This window comes from Halichoeres trimaculatus, unplaced genomic scaffold (genome assembly GCF_033239565.1).
Source record: "Halichoeres trimaculatus isolate MK-OKI-2021-1 unplaced genomic scaffold, fHalTri1.1 fHalTri1_scaffold_21, whole genome shotgun sequence".
Taxonomy (NCBI): domain Eukaryota; kingdom Metazoa; phylum Chordata; class Actinopteri; order Labriformes; family Labridae; genus Halichoeres; species Halichoeres trimaculatus.
In genome coordinates this window covers 20,124,609-20,142,616 of record NW_027437199.1, presented here as the reverse complement: position 1 = coordinate 20,142,616, position 18,008 = coordinate 20,124,609, and the positions used below count along the sequence as shown (strand labels likewise).

The 18,008-nt window shown below is 41.7% G+C and overlaps 1 protein-coding gene across 3 annotated transcripts in view; it reads right to left on the bottom strand.

Moving 5' to 3' along the window:
* The window catches only part of ccdc146 (coiled-coil domain containing 146), a 92,679-nt gene that overhangs the window by 26,594 nt on the left and 48,077 nt on the right, over positions 1 to 18,008 (bottom strand). For 2 of the 3 annotated variants that reach the window (XM_074698049.1, XM_074698050.1), the window contains exons 13-18: positions 15,309 to 15,476; positions 14,479 to 14,567; positions 13,080 to 13,244; positions 10,686 to 10,761; positions 10,077 to 10,225; positions 9,746 to 9,974 (exon numbers count right to left, since the gene is read on the bottom strand). In XM_074698049.1, the coding sequence (XP_074554150.1) occupies positions 9,746 to 9,974; positions 10,077 to 10,225; positions 10,686 to 10,761; positions 13,080 to 13,244; positions 14,479 to 14,567; positions 15,309 to 15,476 (876 nt within the window). The remainder of the gene's footprint in view (positions 1 to 9,745; positions 9,975 to 10,076; positions 10,226 to 10,685; positions 10,762 to 13,079; positions 13,245 to 14,478; positions 14,568 to 15,308; positions 15,477 to 18,008) is intronic. The other variant, XM_074698051.1, reaches the window with a different exon arrangement.

The following is an 18,008-nucleotide window of genomic DNA, read 5'->3' as shown; positions in this document are numbered from 1 at the left end:
CCCATCGAGGGGGGGAGGGGGACAGACTCCGTCTGCAATGAACAGATAAACTGGTCACAGATGAATACAAAAATACAAATATATAATAACTCCACGGCGAGGCAGCTGCATGGAAATTGAATTCGCATAGAGAATGAATTCACAGAGGGAGATGAAGCTCTGGAAAGAGAGCGGCCCATGTGATTCACTTTTTCTGCAGCTAGTGGAGCTGGACGGCTGTCGAGGGGAAACTGAGATTTAGAGAATTATTTGCAATAAACAGAAGACGGAGAGAAATATGGAAGAAGTGCATGGATGAAATGACTCATTTATCAGGGCGGTAACTGTTTCTAAGTTTTAGTAGCATTTGCTTCAGTGCTAACGAAAGCATGCTAACATGCTAAACCCAGTGGTAGCCAGAGTGAACGTTAAATTTCCATCCAGTGTTAAACAGTTATTTTCATGCAAACGAATGATTGTAAAATAATGGTGCTGTTATTTTACTGACTTCTCACTACTTCCAGTGTGTGCGTTAACAAAGAGGGCAGTGTTAGTGAGAGGCAGTTAGCCTGAGAGTCACATCAGATGTCAGCATGACGAGTATGTGCGCCATGCTGTGCCTGTGATTAGGTGAGGGTGAGCTGGGGAGAGCTGTGGGTGCCTGCTTTATCCAATGGCACAGTTGTCTGTCTAAATTTAGAAAAAGCCCATGCAAAGCAGGTAAATGTTTTGCTACAACAGAATGCCAAACCCATAACGGCGATTAAACACCAATTGAAACAATATCTAGATTTAAAAAATGTATTTTATACATTGCTTTCATGCACAATCACACAAGCTGTTCCCTTCACTCTCACTGAATTAAATCAAGGTTTGGAATCAGCTTACAACCCTGTATGTCTTTTGGTTGATTCTCAAAAAAAAGTTTTGGGAAGTCTTTTTTTTTTTCACTAGAAACTCAAGACTCCCGCATCCTTTTGTACTGTCCACGGCATCTTTTATGTTAAACCGTTGTGTGTGAAGCACTCCTGGGCTGACTGTAAGACCAGGGTTAGGCAGCTGGGAGTTGTATTCTATTTAACACTTAACAAGAAATTGAGCACACTAGAAAAATTGTTACGTAGCAATTTTACAGATAACATTAAATAATAAATTGAAATCATGACGGTACAAGTGCGCGAATATGTCTTGCAAGTGCGTCAACACAAATCTCTTGGGATGTCAGTCTGCTAGCTTGCAATTGCATCCATTTAGTGGCGTTATCGAGGCAATAAACCAAGTTTCTGTCATTCTTTCTAACATAGCTGGACAAGAGAGTATGGATCTACTGCCAAAGATGGCCGAAGATCGAGATTATGTACCTTTTGCTGTGTAAGTGTGGTATGTAGGACGTAAAGTGGGAAGTGTCTTTTTGAGACCAAACACGAAAACAGCGTGAGCAAAGTATGTGAAACAAAGTAACATGTACAAAACTTTCGGTACTGTTAAAAAACAGGCAACAAGAGGAAGTTATGGCATTTCTCACTGAATAGCTAAGCATGGAAAACCATTCAAGGAGACTCTCCAATCAACTGTCAGTGATTTTATGTAAGAAGTAAGTTTTTGCACTTTGGGCATGTGTGGATTGTAAAGTGGCACGAATCATGGAAAAGGTTGCCTACTCTGATATAGACACTGGTTTGTGGTAAAACGATCCAATGTCCAGATGCCAGATGATAAGGTTGAAAAGTAAAGAATGATATTTACTTGACATCTGTTCAAAAAAGAAACTGTAAATAAAACTTTTCAGATTGAGTCTGCTCCCACAGGTCTAAAGACTGTGCCCCAGTCATTACACCACCAGGATGATGCACATCCCTTGCAAATGCTCCACCTGAAGAGATCACAGTCATTACACCACACACAGCTTATTAGAAATTATAATTCAAAAAATAAATACATGTAAACTAAGGAATTGGCTCCTACACTGTTCATTCTCTGACTTGCTGGCTTTGTTGCTGTATGGACTAGCTTGTCACAGTGGACCACTTACATAGAGTGTGGGTGTTTTAGCAACAGTTAGTGGTTGGTTGGACCCAAGGTTTGATCTAGCTTCCCTTAAGTTTTTTATTAACGATGCATTTACCATTAAAGTGGCTGTGAGGACTTTTTAAGTGAACTTGAAAAAGTCCAGCATCTAGATACATGCCTGATTGCAATTCAGTCCATGAGGACTGGATTGATTTACGGCACGTCCAAGTCTCTATGACAACACCACGCTGGCTGACAAAGTTTGATAGTGAAAAGAGAGATCAGTGTTTTTCTCTGCTGAAAACGATTTCTGTGATTAATTTTGTAGCAATGGTGGACACAGGAGCCTAAGGGGTCATTTGCACGTCAACAGTCTCAGGGTGAAACGCAAAAGTTTTGTTGCGCAAACTTTTGAAAATAGCCTCCAGAGTGGAATTTTTCTGAAACGCTGCCGACACCATTGCCGTGTAAACAGTAAGCCGGTGTTTTCAGTAGTAACGCTGATGTCACACTCTGCTCCGCAAGAGCGCACACAGCAAGACATCAATACCGTTGTTACGATCGTTGCGAACAACCATGTTGTGCTTGTGTTGCTCAATCTGCTGAATCTGCTGACTGTCTTTTAACAAAATGTGCATCTGTTGCTCCACTTTTGCACTTGGTATTCCCCAATACACCAGATATTCGGCTAAACGCTACTTTGGTGGAGATCTCCCAAAAGCTGCTTCTGTACAAGACAGTTATAGCGCCGACTAGACGCCTGGCATGCTTACTGCAGTGTTTTCATTCCCTCTGCGTTTCTGTGTAAACAAAGATTTTTTTCACTGCATTTTAGCATTTTCAAATGAAACATTGTTGTGTAAACGGGGCCTAACTGTCAGACAGAAAAGGGACAGAAGAGCAGAAGAAAGATAAACAGGAGAGACAGCATGAGCTAAAGGTTAGAGCAGAAGCTAAGCTGTTTGTGCTAATGTTGATTCCAACCCACAGTCAGCAGTTATTCTGCAGTGGTCTGTTCAAACTTCAGAGTCTATCAATAAATTGAAGAGTGAGGTTACGTTAGCTCTGATTGGTAGATGACTGGCAGGACATAACCAGGATTCACCAATGTTACACATCACAGACATATCTCTGAGCACCAAGCTGTGAGTACAGCTAAATAAAACCGGCTACTAAACTACGGTACAAACTTTCAAAGTTTGCTTGTTGTCACATTTCAAACAACAGTGTTACATATCTGTTGATAAATACCTTACCTCTTCATGTTGTATCCGGTAAAAATTGTCTTAAAGAAAGAAAAGTAGAATTAAAAGAAGACCTAACCTCCATTCATTTCCAAAACAAACACACCTTGTTTAAAGTCACATCTTCACGACAGTGTGCGTGAGACTCTGGGCCAGAAGGTGGTGCTGCAGTCTCATTAAAACAGGTCCTCCTCAGAGCATCTTTAAACAATGGGCCTTGCTTCAATCTGATTGGTTAATATGAGCTGTTTTTCTCTAGGGGAAGCAAGATGAAGCTGACCTCTGAACTGACGGACACGGCAAAGGACATGAGACACTAAGTGCAATATACCATGAGCGCATTGAGACAGGCAGGGCGCTGTTTCACTCTTCATGCTCTGCCGAAACACAAGTACGCTGATGTTATATTTTGACAACAAAGAAATGACAAAAACAGCTTATTTAAAAAAAATTCTTGCAGTATTTTATTGGAAAAGCCGGCTACCTGTTGCGTCCAGAACCTCCAATCTTAGTGAGCAAAGTTTCTCATTATCTTTTATCTTTCAGTTTGATTGAGTTTCCTCCTCTTTTTTAATTTGTGCTTGTTATTTTCTTTCTTTTTTACTCACAATAAGTTTGACAATGTTTGTGTATTGACCCACTTTAATGGCTTCCACCTCATGCAAAGCAAATGAAGATTAAAACAAGCAAACAAGCAATTTTCCACCATGTTTATCATCTTGTTTGAGTGTTTCAGCACGCAAACATTCAGCCTACATAACAATCCTCCATCCTTAAGGGGATGTGCATGTCTGAGTACAATGTTTGGCAAACGTTCCAGTAGTTTGACAGATATTTCCATCTGATCCAAAGCGGAGACCGACCAGCAGGCAGTCATTGCCATTCATAGAGCATGCCGCTAGCATTGCTTTAAAAGGACAGAGGGGTGGAATGCTCAGGATCTTCAGCCAAATGCAAGGTCAAGCAGAAAACAAAAACGGTGGAGAGAAAAATGTGAAAAGGGAAGGGAGGCTGCAGGGACTTTCTAGCTGTAATAAAAAGTTTACAAAACTACAGCAAAAAGCCTCGTGGGGGTAATAAAAAAAACTGGATGAAACGAGAGGCGAGGAAGGGTCAGGGAAAAAAAGATGTATGAGAAACAAAAGGATATCAGAGTGAAGAAAAAATATGGCACCAACAAAGGTCTCATAGCAAATGATAAACAGCAGAATGAGTAAACAGATGGAGAAAAGGGAGCGGGGCATTTTTTAACACATGGTGGAGTCTGTTCCAACTCCGCATCCATCCAAACAGAGCACAAGACTCAGATGAGAGGGGTCTGGTCCAACAGCAAGTCAAAACCAGTCGCTCTGATCCAGAGCAGCAACACACCCAATCCCACGATGCAGCCACTGGCAGGGAAACACAGCGTGTTTGTTTATCTGGAAATCTGTCTCCTTCAGTGTCTGTCAGCCGCTACGTGAGGCAGAGAAGCTCCCGTGTGTTTGGTATTCATGTGTGTGTCAGGTTTTCTGCATGGAACTTATGCTATGTGGTTGTTTTGGTTGTCTGTCTTGGTTTGGCTCCACTTCCTGTTTTTCTGTGTGGAGTTAAGTTTGGATAACTTCTCTTTCCCTCACTGATCAAATTCATGAGTAAGTTAACTTGAAAGTATCAGCTTCAGAAGGACAGAAACTGACCATAAATATGTTTTTTTTTCTAAAAACCAATCAGAAGAATAAACTGATGCATGCTTGCTTGCTCTAACTTGGCCACAAATTTAACATTAAGCATGAGGTTTTCAGTCAAAAATTAACATGTCAGTATGAATTCATTCAAAGGTAGAGTCTGTAGGATTTTCTTTAGAAAATTAAATGTCAACTTTTACAGGAAATATCTTGCTTAATCGTCTCCTATGGGCCCTTATACATGTGTGTCAGTGGCTACGTTTACAAGCAGTCAATATTTGGGTTATGACCAATATTCTGGTTTCCGGAACTTTCAGAAACCAAGGTCTTCCTGTTTGGTATCCTGATCAAAACGACAAGGCATGGGTAACATCTTGACGCATAGTAAACGTCATGAAGCTATGCACATCCGCTTTGCTTTGGTGTATCCATAGCAGCAACAACAACAACAACAACAGCAGCAGCACGGCGGACTTCCTACACTCAAAAGACCAAGATTCCTTGCGAACGGAACATGCGCAGGACACAAATTAATGTTCCTTTTGATGGGGATACACCGACAGGCGTATACATGTCCAAATATTTGGGTTAGAAAAGGAGTAACCCAGGGGGTGATTTTCAGGTTTTTTAAAACCTGAATATGAGCATATTCCAGTTTTTCAAAAGGGTTATTGGTGTTTACATGGCCCTTACACAACCAGGTTATTGCTAGTATTCTGAATATGAAAGGGTTACTGACTGCATGTAAATACACTGATTGTCAGTGTCTGCCTCAACCCCCTCCTCTGCCTGTATGTTGGTGCTTTGGTTGTAATGGGACGCATCTGGGCAGAGAGTTAGCATGATGATATCTGCCAATCACAGAGCGCCCAGTGCGCAAGTGACTTTGTGTGTTGATGATTGCAAGGGAAAGCTAATCAGAGCAGCTGCAATAGTGGACGTAGCATGGAGGAAGAAAAACACAATCTAAGAGAAACGAAACGCCAAACAAATAAAACTTTTTCCTAAATTAAGGTAAAGTATGGCTCGGCTGTCACTCACTTTTGGGAAAATGGAGCGCAGCATGGGACAAAGAGTGACAAGAGTTGACTTCCTGCTAACCAGGTATAAGTCAAATACCTGTGATTAGCTTGTGCTAACATGGCAAGTTTGGTACACAACTCTTGAGTCTCCCATGTAGAAACACAGTGCTACAGGTGGTTGCTGGGGTAGCGAGTGTGTTCATGTAGTCACGGTTGGAGGCTGTGGGTGTGTGCTGCAGCTGGCACTGAGCCAAGGAGGAGGGGGCCAGTTTGAATGTTTTGTTTACAAAAGAGTAACGAAAATTCCTGCAGACCCTACTTTTAATGCAAAGAATATCAAACCTCTCCTTCTCTCTGGATCCAAATAAGAAGTCTCAGTGTAAGACAGGTCAACTCGTTAGCTGTGGAAAGTAAAATCTTGGTTTCACATTTGCAGGTGAAGTCATCCTGAGCTCCTACTTCACTCTCCTTTCTGGAGTTCCCCAAACTTTACACACGTACACACATTGTTGAGCTACAGTCTGGACACAACTCAGATTTACACAAAGTCATGTACTTCCTGAGATCCATTAAGGACTCTTCCCTGGTTTCACATAAACTGTACAAATGTCCAACACCTGTTGTTTTTGGGGTTCAGGGACACACACAAACATGAATAGCTGGACAGAAGCCTGCAGAGCTGTTGGACATGGATATGGAAATGCAAATGTACAGATTTGCCAAAAGATTCCAAGGATATCTCATAAACACACACACACCATCTGATAACTCCAGAGAGGATTAATAACAGGAAAACCAGCTTCCAGATCGGAGTCCCAGTCCAGTGAGTTCATTCCTGAATGAAATCTTTACACTTGGGGAAGGATTTATATTTTTCACTAGTGGATCATGAACAGTTTGTAAGTAGAGCTTCAAAATGCAACGAGAAGAAACAGGAGCAACAGACAAAAATAAAGGGTCGTCATTTCATCTCAAACAGCCTGTTCATCAGCTGATCAAAAGTTTAAGACCAAAGCCTTATAAAGTTAAAATCTAAGCAGAAATCTGTCTTTGATGTCAGTTTTACTCAGGCATTCACACTGAGACACAGTTAGACAGTCATTTTAAATTTCTTCAAAGATCCTGAGGGTTATGGAACAAAAAAGTCAAGTGGTAGACCTGAAAAATTTACCTGCACTGAGCCGGAGGATCTGACGAGCTGTCTGTGAAGACACCGACTGATCCTCGACCCAAATTAAGGCTTTACTGCTGTGACTGCGGCCAAATAACCATCAGACGGTGTCTGAGAGGGAAGAGCTTTAAAAACAAAGTAAGGCTTCAGAAGGACTAATCACGACACAAAGTTGCCTGTTTCAACTTTTAGGGGAGTACCAAACATACGACACTGAGAAGTGGAAGATGGTTTAATTCTCTGATGAGAAAAAAAATGGAACCTTGACAGTCCTGATGGCTTCCAACGTTACTGGCATGACAAGATCCCACTGGACACAGGGGGTCCATCATGATTTCGGGGCTTTTTCCTTCAATGGAATAATGGAGCTTCAGGTTGTTTGGGGCATCAAACAGCGGCTGGCTATTTGGAGATGTTGCAGCATGTCCCTCATGACACAAACACAAACACAAACAACTCCCCTCTGGCAGGAGGCTGTGATCCATCAGGATCAAAACGAAATGCCACAAAAACAGTTTCTGCTCATCTGTAGCCGGTCTCATCAGCCAGGCCTCTGAACCCCGCTGACCCCCCCAAGATACACTTGTCATATACTTACATACTTACATACATATGTTCATCTCAGCATCTCTGAGTGCATATATTTGCATATGTTTATTTTTCATTTTTCAAGGTTTCAAACACTTTTGTTTTTTAGATTCTTAAAATTACGTAATTTATGCTCGTGTTTTTTTTCTTTTTTTTTAACTATTTGCACCAACAGACCAAGAAAAATTCCTTATAATATAAAAACTACTTGGCAATAGATCTGGTTCTGGTACTGATTCTGACTGAGGGCCCTGGTCTGTGTGGTAATGGGTGCGGTTTTGCAACAGGAAAATGCTGCAACATTACTCTCCTGACTTCCAGGAGAGTAACGTTGTGCTCTTGGATCATCTGGCGTGTTTCCCTGATCTCTACAGTTCCACAATTTCATTTGGCAGGTGCTTTTGTCCAAAGTGACATACAACACAAGCAAGAATTTAGACAGAAGGACAAACCTTAGTTAGTGCAACAAAGTGCTATAAGTTATATGGCTGCAGGTGCTGCCATTAAGTGCAAGAATATAAATGTGTTTTTTTTGTAGATGTAGAATAATGTAGCCATTACTAACCACAATTAATCGCGGCAAAAATATAGATCAACATTCAATGATCAGTGCTAAATAATCACTAAGAGCTGTGTCTGACACCTTCTGACTCATTTTACCCCTGCGGACAAAGAGGAGAAGGCTCAGATTAAGGGCCTAAGTGTTTCCTGAACAGATTAGTTTTCAGACATCTCTTAAAGTAGAAAGGGACTCTGTGGATCATCTAGAGTTAAGTAATTCATTCCACCATTTGGGAACAACAGGGGAGAAGAGTCTGGCTAGAGATTTGGAGCCAAGCTGGGCTGGGAGCTCCAGGCGTCTTTCACAAGCAGAGCATAGTTGGTGAGAAGGAGTGTAGACCTGGATGAGGGACCCCAGGTAGGCAGGAGCCGTTCTTGTCAGTATTTTGTAAGCCAAGAAGAGCCTCAAATTTGATTGGAGCTGCCACTGGAAGCCAGTGAAGGGAGACTTACAGCGAGGAGACTTGTGCTGTTTTGAGCTGGCTAAAGACCAGACATGCTGCTGCATTCTGGGTAATCTGTGTATAGGAGGTCTGCGATGAGGGAGTTGCAGGAGTCGATCTGTGATATCACAAGGGCCTGTACCAGAAGCTGCCTGGCCTGTTGTGTCAGGTAGGGTCTGATCCTCCTGATGTTATAGAGGGCATATCCACAAGATCGAGCGATCAAGGTGCCAGATTTCTAGCTGTCCTGAGTTTTGGCACAAGGTGATTGGAATCAAGTCGGACAGTAATCTGTGGTTGAACCAAGGAACACGCTGCAGTGAGCTCATTTTAAACAGATTTAGCTGAAGATGGCGTTCCTTCATCCATGTGGCAATTTCCACCAGACACACTGATATCTGAGCTGAGACAGTTGTGTTGTCTGGTGGAAAAGACAGGAAAAGCTGAGTGTCTTCAGTGTAGCAGTGATAGTTATAGCAGTGATCTAAATGCTAATGAGAACATTTGGGGATGGATGGAAAAGGATGTTTACAAACACAGATGTCTGTTCCAGGCAGTGGATTCCCTGCGTGAAGCCATCTTTACCTCAGTGAGACAACCTAAGCCAACCTAAGCCAACCTCAACCTGCTGACGATCCACCAGTGTGAATATTCCCCTCGTGTCAAGACTTTTTTCAGAATTGTATATTATAACCTAATCTAGAAATAATAAATATGTTTCCAGACTGCAGAAATACCATGCAGCACACTTTTCTGTCACTCCCTGGCAGCGTCACAGCCTCTCCTCTATTCACAGACTGTTTTCAATCCTATTTGGCAAGAAACAAAAGACGGAGCAGAGACAGAAGAAGTAGGCGTTGGGAGACTGTCACTGAGACGCTGTCATCACCGCTCAGACAACAGAGGAATGAATGATTTCCATGAAATTCGTCTATCAGATGTCCTCGACTGTTTTATAGAGCGTGCAATCTTCACGCCTCCATCTTTTTCAAGTAATTAGTTTGAGAGTCTAGTCACAAACCTCCTTTTCTATGAGTGGAGGTTGATTCTGGGCTAATACCTCGATTTGCAGCATGGTGATCTCATCTTCCAGCTTCTTCTTTAAGGGCACCTCTGTCTTCTTCAGCTCGATCTCCCTCTTCTTCACGCTAATGGCTAACTGTAAGTCTCTCTGCTCCTTCTCCAGGTTGTCCATCGACATGTTGCTCTTCGTGATCTCAGCCTCCTGGATGTTCATCTTTTCGTAAAAGTGGAATAAAACCTCCTCGTGCTCCAGAAGCTGAATGCCGCTGCAGATAAGACACACAAAGCAAAAAACAGACATCATTTGAGTTTTCTCTTGATCTTAAATTCAGGATTCATCGTTACGTAAGCCTACATTCAGGACTCACAGAGAATTGCGGCGTTGTATGGCCGTTTCATGGTTCCTGTTTGTTTCCAGAAGTGTTTGCTCCTGTGCGTTGATCATCTTAGTCAGTCTCACTGATTCCACTCTGTTGTCCTCAAACTCCTGACTGATCTGTTGCTGCTTCCAGGCAGCCTGCATGACAAGAAGTGATAATGAAATAACCATCTCTAAACAACACATAAACCACAGTTAGTGGACCAGGAGCTGTTTGGTGCAGTGGAATGAACTTCCACTTAATGGTGACAGCAAACCGCCGCAGCAGACAACACAAAAGTTCACAAACCCTCATAAAGTGAACACTGGGAGCTGCTTTCTGAGTATCTTATATAATGTGCAAAGATAAACACTGGGAAACTTGGAGTTTGCCTCCTGAACTCTCAAGCTGTCATAAACAAGGTTTAAGAACCCTGCTGGAAATGTGCAGCGCTGTGAAAACGGCTCAGACTCTGCATCCCTCTCCTTTACAGCCCTCTGACTCATATTAGTCCTTAAAACAAACCGATAAGTCTTTTAATCTGTTAAATCTGTGATAAGCTCATAGACTGCGGAGTGTTTTGACTGGTGTCAGCTCTGTGAGTGTGTGTCTCTTTACCTTTGAGATGTCATTACGCAGTTTATCCCTCAACTTGGAGACATGAGACATTTTCATACGAGCTTTTATGAGTGATCTGGAACAGACAAAAAGACAGACAGACAAATTAATATCTATACAATAACAGGGTTTAATGAACACTTTGGCCAAAAAAAGTGATACTGCCAGCTATTTTTTGTCCTTTAAAAAAACAGCAACTGGTTATTCAATGCTTATGTGTGTGTTCAATTCTGACTGTGTTATTTTTTTATTGCAGGGCATCTAAATCCAGCACAAGTATTTTCCTCTTGTTCCAGCTCAGTTCACACTCCTATGATAAAGGTTGATTCACCATAAAAACTTCTCTGACAAATAAGGAGAAGGAAAACAAATTTTACCTTTCCTCATGTCAGATTTTAAAGTGATGTTTTTATTTTTAAATCTCTTGCTGGTGGCCTTCTTCCTTCTTATTTGCCAGACATTAGCTCTCAGGTCTTGGGGTGGTGGACTTTCAGCAGTACCAAAGGGCGAAGGATGGCTGGGAGATTTTGGTCTCTTTTATTTTATTATTCATCATTTTATTATTTTGCATTTTATATTTAACTTATATATTTAATCCCAGTTTTTATTTATTTAATGAGAGTTTATGAAGTTTGAATTTTAGTCTTTTCTAATGAACTCCATGGAGTTTAATATATTATTACTTTATAGTGTATCCTTTATCTTATGCTCACTGATTTTTATGGATTATTTCTTAGGGGTTATTATCTTATTTAATTCCTCTATTTTGTTTTTCCTAGTTTATTTTTTGGAAAGGTGAATGAACCAGTAGTTATAAAGCTAGTCTTTCTAGTCTCTCAGACCACTCAAAGCGCTCTACACTGCTGGTCTCATTCACCCACCTACACCACATTCACACACAGATGGCTGATATTTCTATCATAGTAAACCACCAGTGTCTAGCTAACACTCACATACACATCCATTCACACACACACACTACGGAACAACAGTGGGTGCAGTTTTGGGGGTTCAGGGTCTTGCTCAAGGGCACTTTGGTACGTGACTGCAGGAGCTGGGATTGGCCTCTCAACCTTCCGATTGAGGGAGGACGACTTGACCACTGAGTTACAGCTGCCTCTACTTTTGCCCTTTCTAATTTTTGACATTTTATTAGTTTTTATTGTTAATTCTTAGTTCAGCTTTGTGTCCTTCTGAGTCTTGTATTTTAAAAGTTCTTTTTTTCATTGTATACACATTGTGGGGTCTGGGTAGTCAGAATTAGGGATGGGTACCAAATTAAATACTTTTATTGATAACAACCAAATTATATCTGTAGCACCAGGTACCGATTTACATTAAATCAAATGGTAAGCCTACCATGTTTCTGAAAATGAACACATACTTGTGACTGTGAGGAAGTGGAAGAGAAGGCAATTTTCCCTTCTGGAAATGAACACAGCATTACAAGTTTATATATTGAGGAATAAATATGTTAAATTAAGAAACTTTGATATTTAATTATCAAACAAATTAGGGCTGCAGCTATCGAATATTTTAGCATTTGAGTATTCTACTGAAAATCCCATCGATTAATCGGGTAATCGGATAAAATACATTTTTTGTTTGATTAAAGAGCAGTTATTTTTCAAATGAAAATTTTTCTCTTAAAGAAATAAAATTTTCTGATACAGCATGTCAATCAGAGCACTTGCTATGGTGGCTCCAAAATCTGTAAACACACTTTGACACATTTTTTGTGCCTTGTACATCTCATCAAATGTTGCAGACCCAAATGGCACCCGTTTCGTAGAATGACCCATTAGTCTCCAAACTCCAGAAAAGAAACTAGATTTGTTGCTAGTTGCTATTTTGTATAAGAGGTAGCTTGAGGGGTCTGAAAACTCTCTTAATATGGCCTCAGCTCTATTTGAAATACCACTCTTTGATCTTTTTTAAAATTAAACAATTCCTCGAGGCGGAGAAAATTATTCGAGTATTTTTTGTAATTGAGTACCAGGTACCAGGCATTGGTCCTGTATTGTTTCAAATGTGAAAGTTACCCATCCCTAGTCAGGGTGAGGGTCTCATGGATTGTCTATTTTTCTGTATTAATTCTTGTTTATACTCAGCACTTTGGTTGACTTTGATTGATTGATGTCACTTTGGTGCTCCATCCACTTTTTAAACAGCTTCAGCTCTGCATAACAACAACACCACTGTTTGCACCAAACCTGACACATCGCACACAACACACAACAAACATATGCAACTACAAAGAAACCAGAATAAGAAAAAAAAACATATTTCTCTGTACTTTCTATCCTTTCATTTAGACTTAGAAATGACTCCATCTGATAACACACTGTCTAAGCCCCCAAGGCCCTCACTGCTCCCTACACAAATCTCACTCACCTGTCCTTGTTGATAGCTATGGAGCGTTGGATTTCCCTCTCATTCTCCAACACTTTAAACTGCTCCATCAGCTCTGCGATCGTCTGGGAGGCAATTTCTTTCAGCCTGACGTACTTATTCTTCTCTTCCATGATTACGTGGCACAGTTTACGGTACTGTGATAGCCTGAGAGGAGAAGGACAGATTAGTGGAGAGCCCATCTGGCTTCTATGAAGTGGAGTTTGTTAACAAATCAAGTCTTTTTTGTCCTTCTAGTGCCCCTGTAGTAGCTTTGCTTGATTTATTGCTCATTAAAATCTCTGTTTCCCTTCCTGACCCTCAGCCTCACTCTGAAATGCTTAGTTTTAGCTGCTGTCTCTTTAAGGCTTCCCCCTTCCCCCTGATTGGCTGACCCTCAAAGACAGACCTTGGTGTTTAAGGCCCTCTAACATGTCATGAAGCAGTAAGGGGATCGTTATGTGAAGACTTCAGGAAGTCTTGTGAAGATCATCCAGGATTGTTACTTTATATCCATGAATAAAATATGGGGAAGCAGAATAACCCCTCTTTAAGCATCTGTCCACTTTAATCATATACCGTGTGGTGTTTGTTTTGTTTCGTGTCATTAAATTAAGATGGAAGGAAGGGGTGCTCTCAGGTAAATAGATAAAAAAATGTGTCTATGATCACCACAAGTTATGAGTAAATCTAAAAGTTGTTGTGACAGATCATAAGCCTAATGCATTGTGACATTTCATTAAAGTTTAGTTCACAGTTCATGTAAAACATGCCAGTTGTGAACCATAATTGCTAAAAAGATGAACAGTTTTCTGATTACAGTTACAGACGGAGCATGCACGACATTTAATTATCCTCCCGCTCTGTTTTTTGCTCGACAAGATGCAGATTTTGGAGCAGATTCTATGTCAAGTGTATCCGCATCATTCCCTAATCTGTGGTCCGGACCTAATTGAATGCACCGCGAGCGTCTGCTGTTGTGCTGGGTGGTACCCGACGCATTAGTCTGTGTCTGTACACTGAAGTATGACCAATTAGGAAGTTATGCTTTCCTGCCCAGACAACATGTGCAGATGTCTGAATTAATTGTGATCCAAGCTGTTACACAGATCAGAGAAAGCAAACAAACAACCGGGGAATCAATTTTCATTCTGAAACGTGTCGTGAAGGATTTTGCTTTTTTTGAAGAAATGGTGCAATGAAAATAACACATCAGAAAAAGTGAGCAGGGAGTGAGAGCACGAGGCAGGAAACACGCAGACAGACGGGTGATTACTCTCCCCCTAATACTGCCTTTTAACAGCTTAGCAACGTCTTTGTAACCTCTTTATCGCACCACACTCCTTTGTGTGTAATGAAAGGTAACTGACAAGGAAATAAGAAGAGGAAACAACAGTGACACCTGCGCTGCAGCATAGTATTCAGCTTGTTGTGGTCCGTGATGATTAAGGCTTTTTCTTGCAGCTCCTGCTGGATGTGCTGGTTCAGCTGCTGCGGATGGAGTTACACAGGTAAAATTACAGTATCATCACTTCCATGTGGGTGTGTGTGTGTGTGTGTGGGGGTGTGTGTGTGTGTTCTCAAACATCAACCTTCAATTGTGTTTGTGAGTGAGCAGTTTTTCAGTGATTTAGCAGCTTTTCTCCTGACAGTTTAAATGCACAAAAAGTGAGAAGCGAGCTGATCCAGCACTTCTGGTTTGGTGTACAGATTTAAAAAGGGTTTTCTAAAGAAATTGATCCTTTTACTCACCTTGTTACCGGGTGTTATGACTGACTAATCAGGTCTCTGGTTGCAAAAGTTACTATTTTACAAGATTTCAGGGTGGAGAAACAGACTTTTGATTTCAGAAGCGAAATGAAAAGGGTAAATCAGCCAAAAAATGCTCACCTTGGACTTTAGCTTTAATTTTATATAACCTAAAGTGCTGAGTCCCTATATTTTTCCAAACATACTGAAACTACATTACGGTGACAGTCATATATTTTGTAGGCAGTAAAGAGCTCTGAAAATCTGCTTTTCCCTTTTAAATCACATTTTGTTGCTCCTCTGTCACACTTAAGGAGGCCTAAAATAAGAGCATCTTTGATGTTTTGGGGACGTTTATGTATGAAATATGCATGAATTTCTCTGCATAAGTGATTGAATACACAAATGACAGCTCCTTAGCCTGTAATAGTTGTATATCTGTGTGTTTGTGTGCGTGTGTGTGCCTTTGTGTTGGTATTAAACCTCAGCTCTGAGCCGTTCGCGGTGCTTCTGGCCCCTCTCCTCGGCTTTGATCTGTGTCAAACATCGGAGGTTATGGAGTTCTTCTCGCAGGCAGTTTGACTCCCTCAGCAGCTCCTGGATCACCCCGTACTGCTGCTTCTTCCTGCTCTCCTCCTCTGCTTCTGAGAGCTATGTTGGAGCATATTTAGAACAATTTTGACTTGAAAAATGTCACTGCTGCGATTTCTCTCAGACTGAATTGTTACTGTCAGCTGAATGGGATGGCAAAGTGAACTACAGGCCCATTTCTCCTCCCTTTATGTATGAAAATGTATACATCCTTTTCAAACGAGGTTACCATTACTTACCATTACCAAAACCATCATTACATTACAGCAGAAATAAACATATTTACAGCCTGGTTCAAAAAACAGCTTGGGTCTGAAACGCTAATTACGCTAACAACACACACTGCACAGGGGGTGAATTTTTTCAAACTCAACAGTCTAGAAGATATTAAGATCAATCAGAGACACAGCTCAGCTCACGTGACTGACAGTCACCCTACAGCTGTTAGAAAGGAAGCTCAAAGCCTGCGTCATATCCAGTATGGCCAAGTCCTATGGTTGGCTTCATTTCACGGTATTAGGAACAGACAGGTGATGTTGTGGAGACTACGTCCATATTTCATACAGTCTATGGTTGAAATGTACCTTGCTAGTAGCGATGGGTACCTTTCACATTTGAAACCACACGGTACCGATGCCCTGCACCTGGCAATCGGTTCCGGTACTCAACAGTACCAATTTCAGTTTATCATATTTATTCTTATATAACCTTGCAATGCTGTGTCTACGTCCAGCATGGAAAATTGCCTACTCTTCCTCTCCCTCACAGTCACAAGGATGCATTTATGTACCTAAACATGGAACCTTATGAAGATCAGCACCACTAAGTCCCTGGCCATGGCCATGGTTCTCAGTTGGAAAAGGGTGGACTGCCCACTCCAGGTTGAGAGAAAGTCATTGCCCCAAGTGGAAGAGTTCAAGTATCTCTGGGTCTTGTTCACGAGTGAGGGGAATATGGAGCAAGAGATTGACAGACGGATCAGGGCGGCATCGGCAGCGATGAAGATGCTATACCGGTCCGTTGTCGTGAAGAGAGAGCTGAGCCAGGAAGCAAGGCTCTCAATTTACCGGTCAATCTACGCTCCAACCCTCACCTATGGCCACAAGCTGTGGGTCGTGACCGAATTAACAAGATTGTGGATACAAGCGGCTGAATTGAGTTTCCTCCACAGGGTGTCTGGGCTCAGCCTTAGAGATAAGGTTTGGAGCTCGGATCTCCCGAAGAGGCTCGGAGTAGAGCTGCTGCTCCTCCACATCAAGAGGAGCCAGAGGTGGTTCAAGCATCTGGTGAGGATGCCTCCCTATTTGGGCATGTCTGACTGGGAGGAGAACCTGGGGTAGACCCAGGACACGGTAGAGAGATTATATCTCTTGACTGGCCTTGGAACACCTTGGTATCCCTCCAGAGGAGCTAGTGGAAGTGGCTGAGGACAGGGGTCAGTGGTCTTCGCTGATGGCACTGCTGCCCCCGTGACCCAGATAAGCGGTGGAAAATGAGATGAGAACATAGTACCTTTTGGTTTAACGTGAATTGGTACCCGGTACTTTTGACAGAATTTTGTCGGTGCCCAAAGAAGTACCTAATTCAGTACACATCCCTACTTGTTGCAGGGAATTCAGTATCAAGCTATCCAAGGGAAGTGAGAGACATGTGGCCTCGTGACTGACAGACCTCTGTCTTATGGAGCAAAATGATGTGCAGTCAGGGTTTTGCAGTGAAAAATATGTTCATTTCTGACTGAAAGATAACATCTGTGGCCTCTGTGTATCCACTGATGTGTGTTCAAAGACAATAAAATGAATAAAGGTTGAAATATTTATTTGAAAATATAAAAAAATAGCCTTATCAACAAAAAATGTCACAGACCCCCTGCAGTACCTCCAAGGACTCCCTACGGACTGCAGACCCCCAGTTGAAGACCTCTAGTGTATGTTATTTCTGGACGATTCCAAAATATTTATGCATACAGGAGGTACACCACGGGAAACCATGGGGGCGGTGTTGCTGTTACTACCTGATACACATCTCTAGTGAGACACGAAGAAGAAACAACAGTGATGAAATTAACAGCCTCACCAACCACTGCCTCCTACAACGTTGCTGCATTTATTGTATTTTATGTTAGAGGTACATCAGCTCAAATCCTCCACAATCACAATGTTGGTTTTTGAGTTTGTTGTTGTCATGAACTTTTGATTCTGGCTGCTCCCCCTGGTGGATGTACCGGTTAAAAGCAACACCGACATGAAGAATGCAAGGAAGTATAAGAGCAGTGACAGTAACATTGTTTGAAAAGACGTCAACATTTTCGTACATAAAGGGAGGAGAAATGAGCCTTGACAGCAACACTGCCCCCATGGTTTCCAGTGGTACTGCTCAGTTTGTCCTGTATCTATAAGCTCTATGGAAATGTGCAGAAATACGGACAAATGAACACAGAGCACGGACAAAAGGCTCTGTCCGTACCTGGATTTGTATTTAACGTTATGCAAAAATGGGCCTTAAGCGCTCCTTAATGCGAGAGAGATGAATAGTGGAGGGAAAAATGAAACTCTTCTGTGCCAAAGTGCAGACCTTAACCTAAAGGCATCA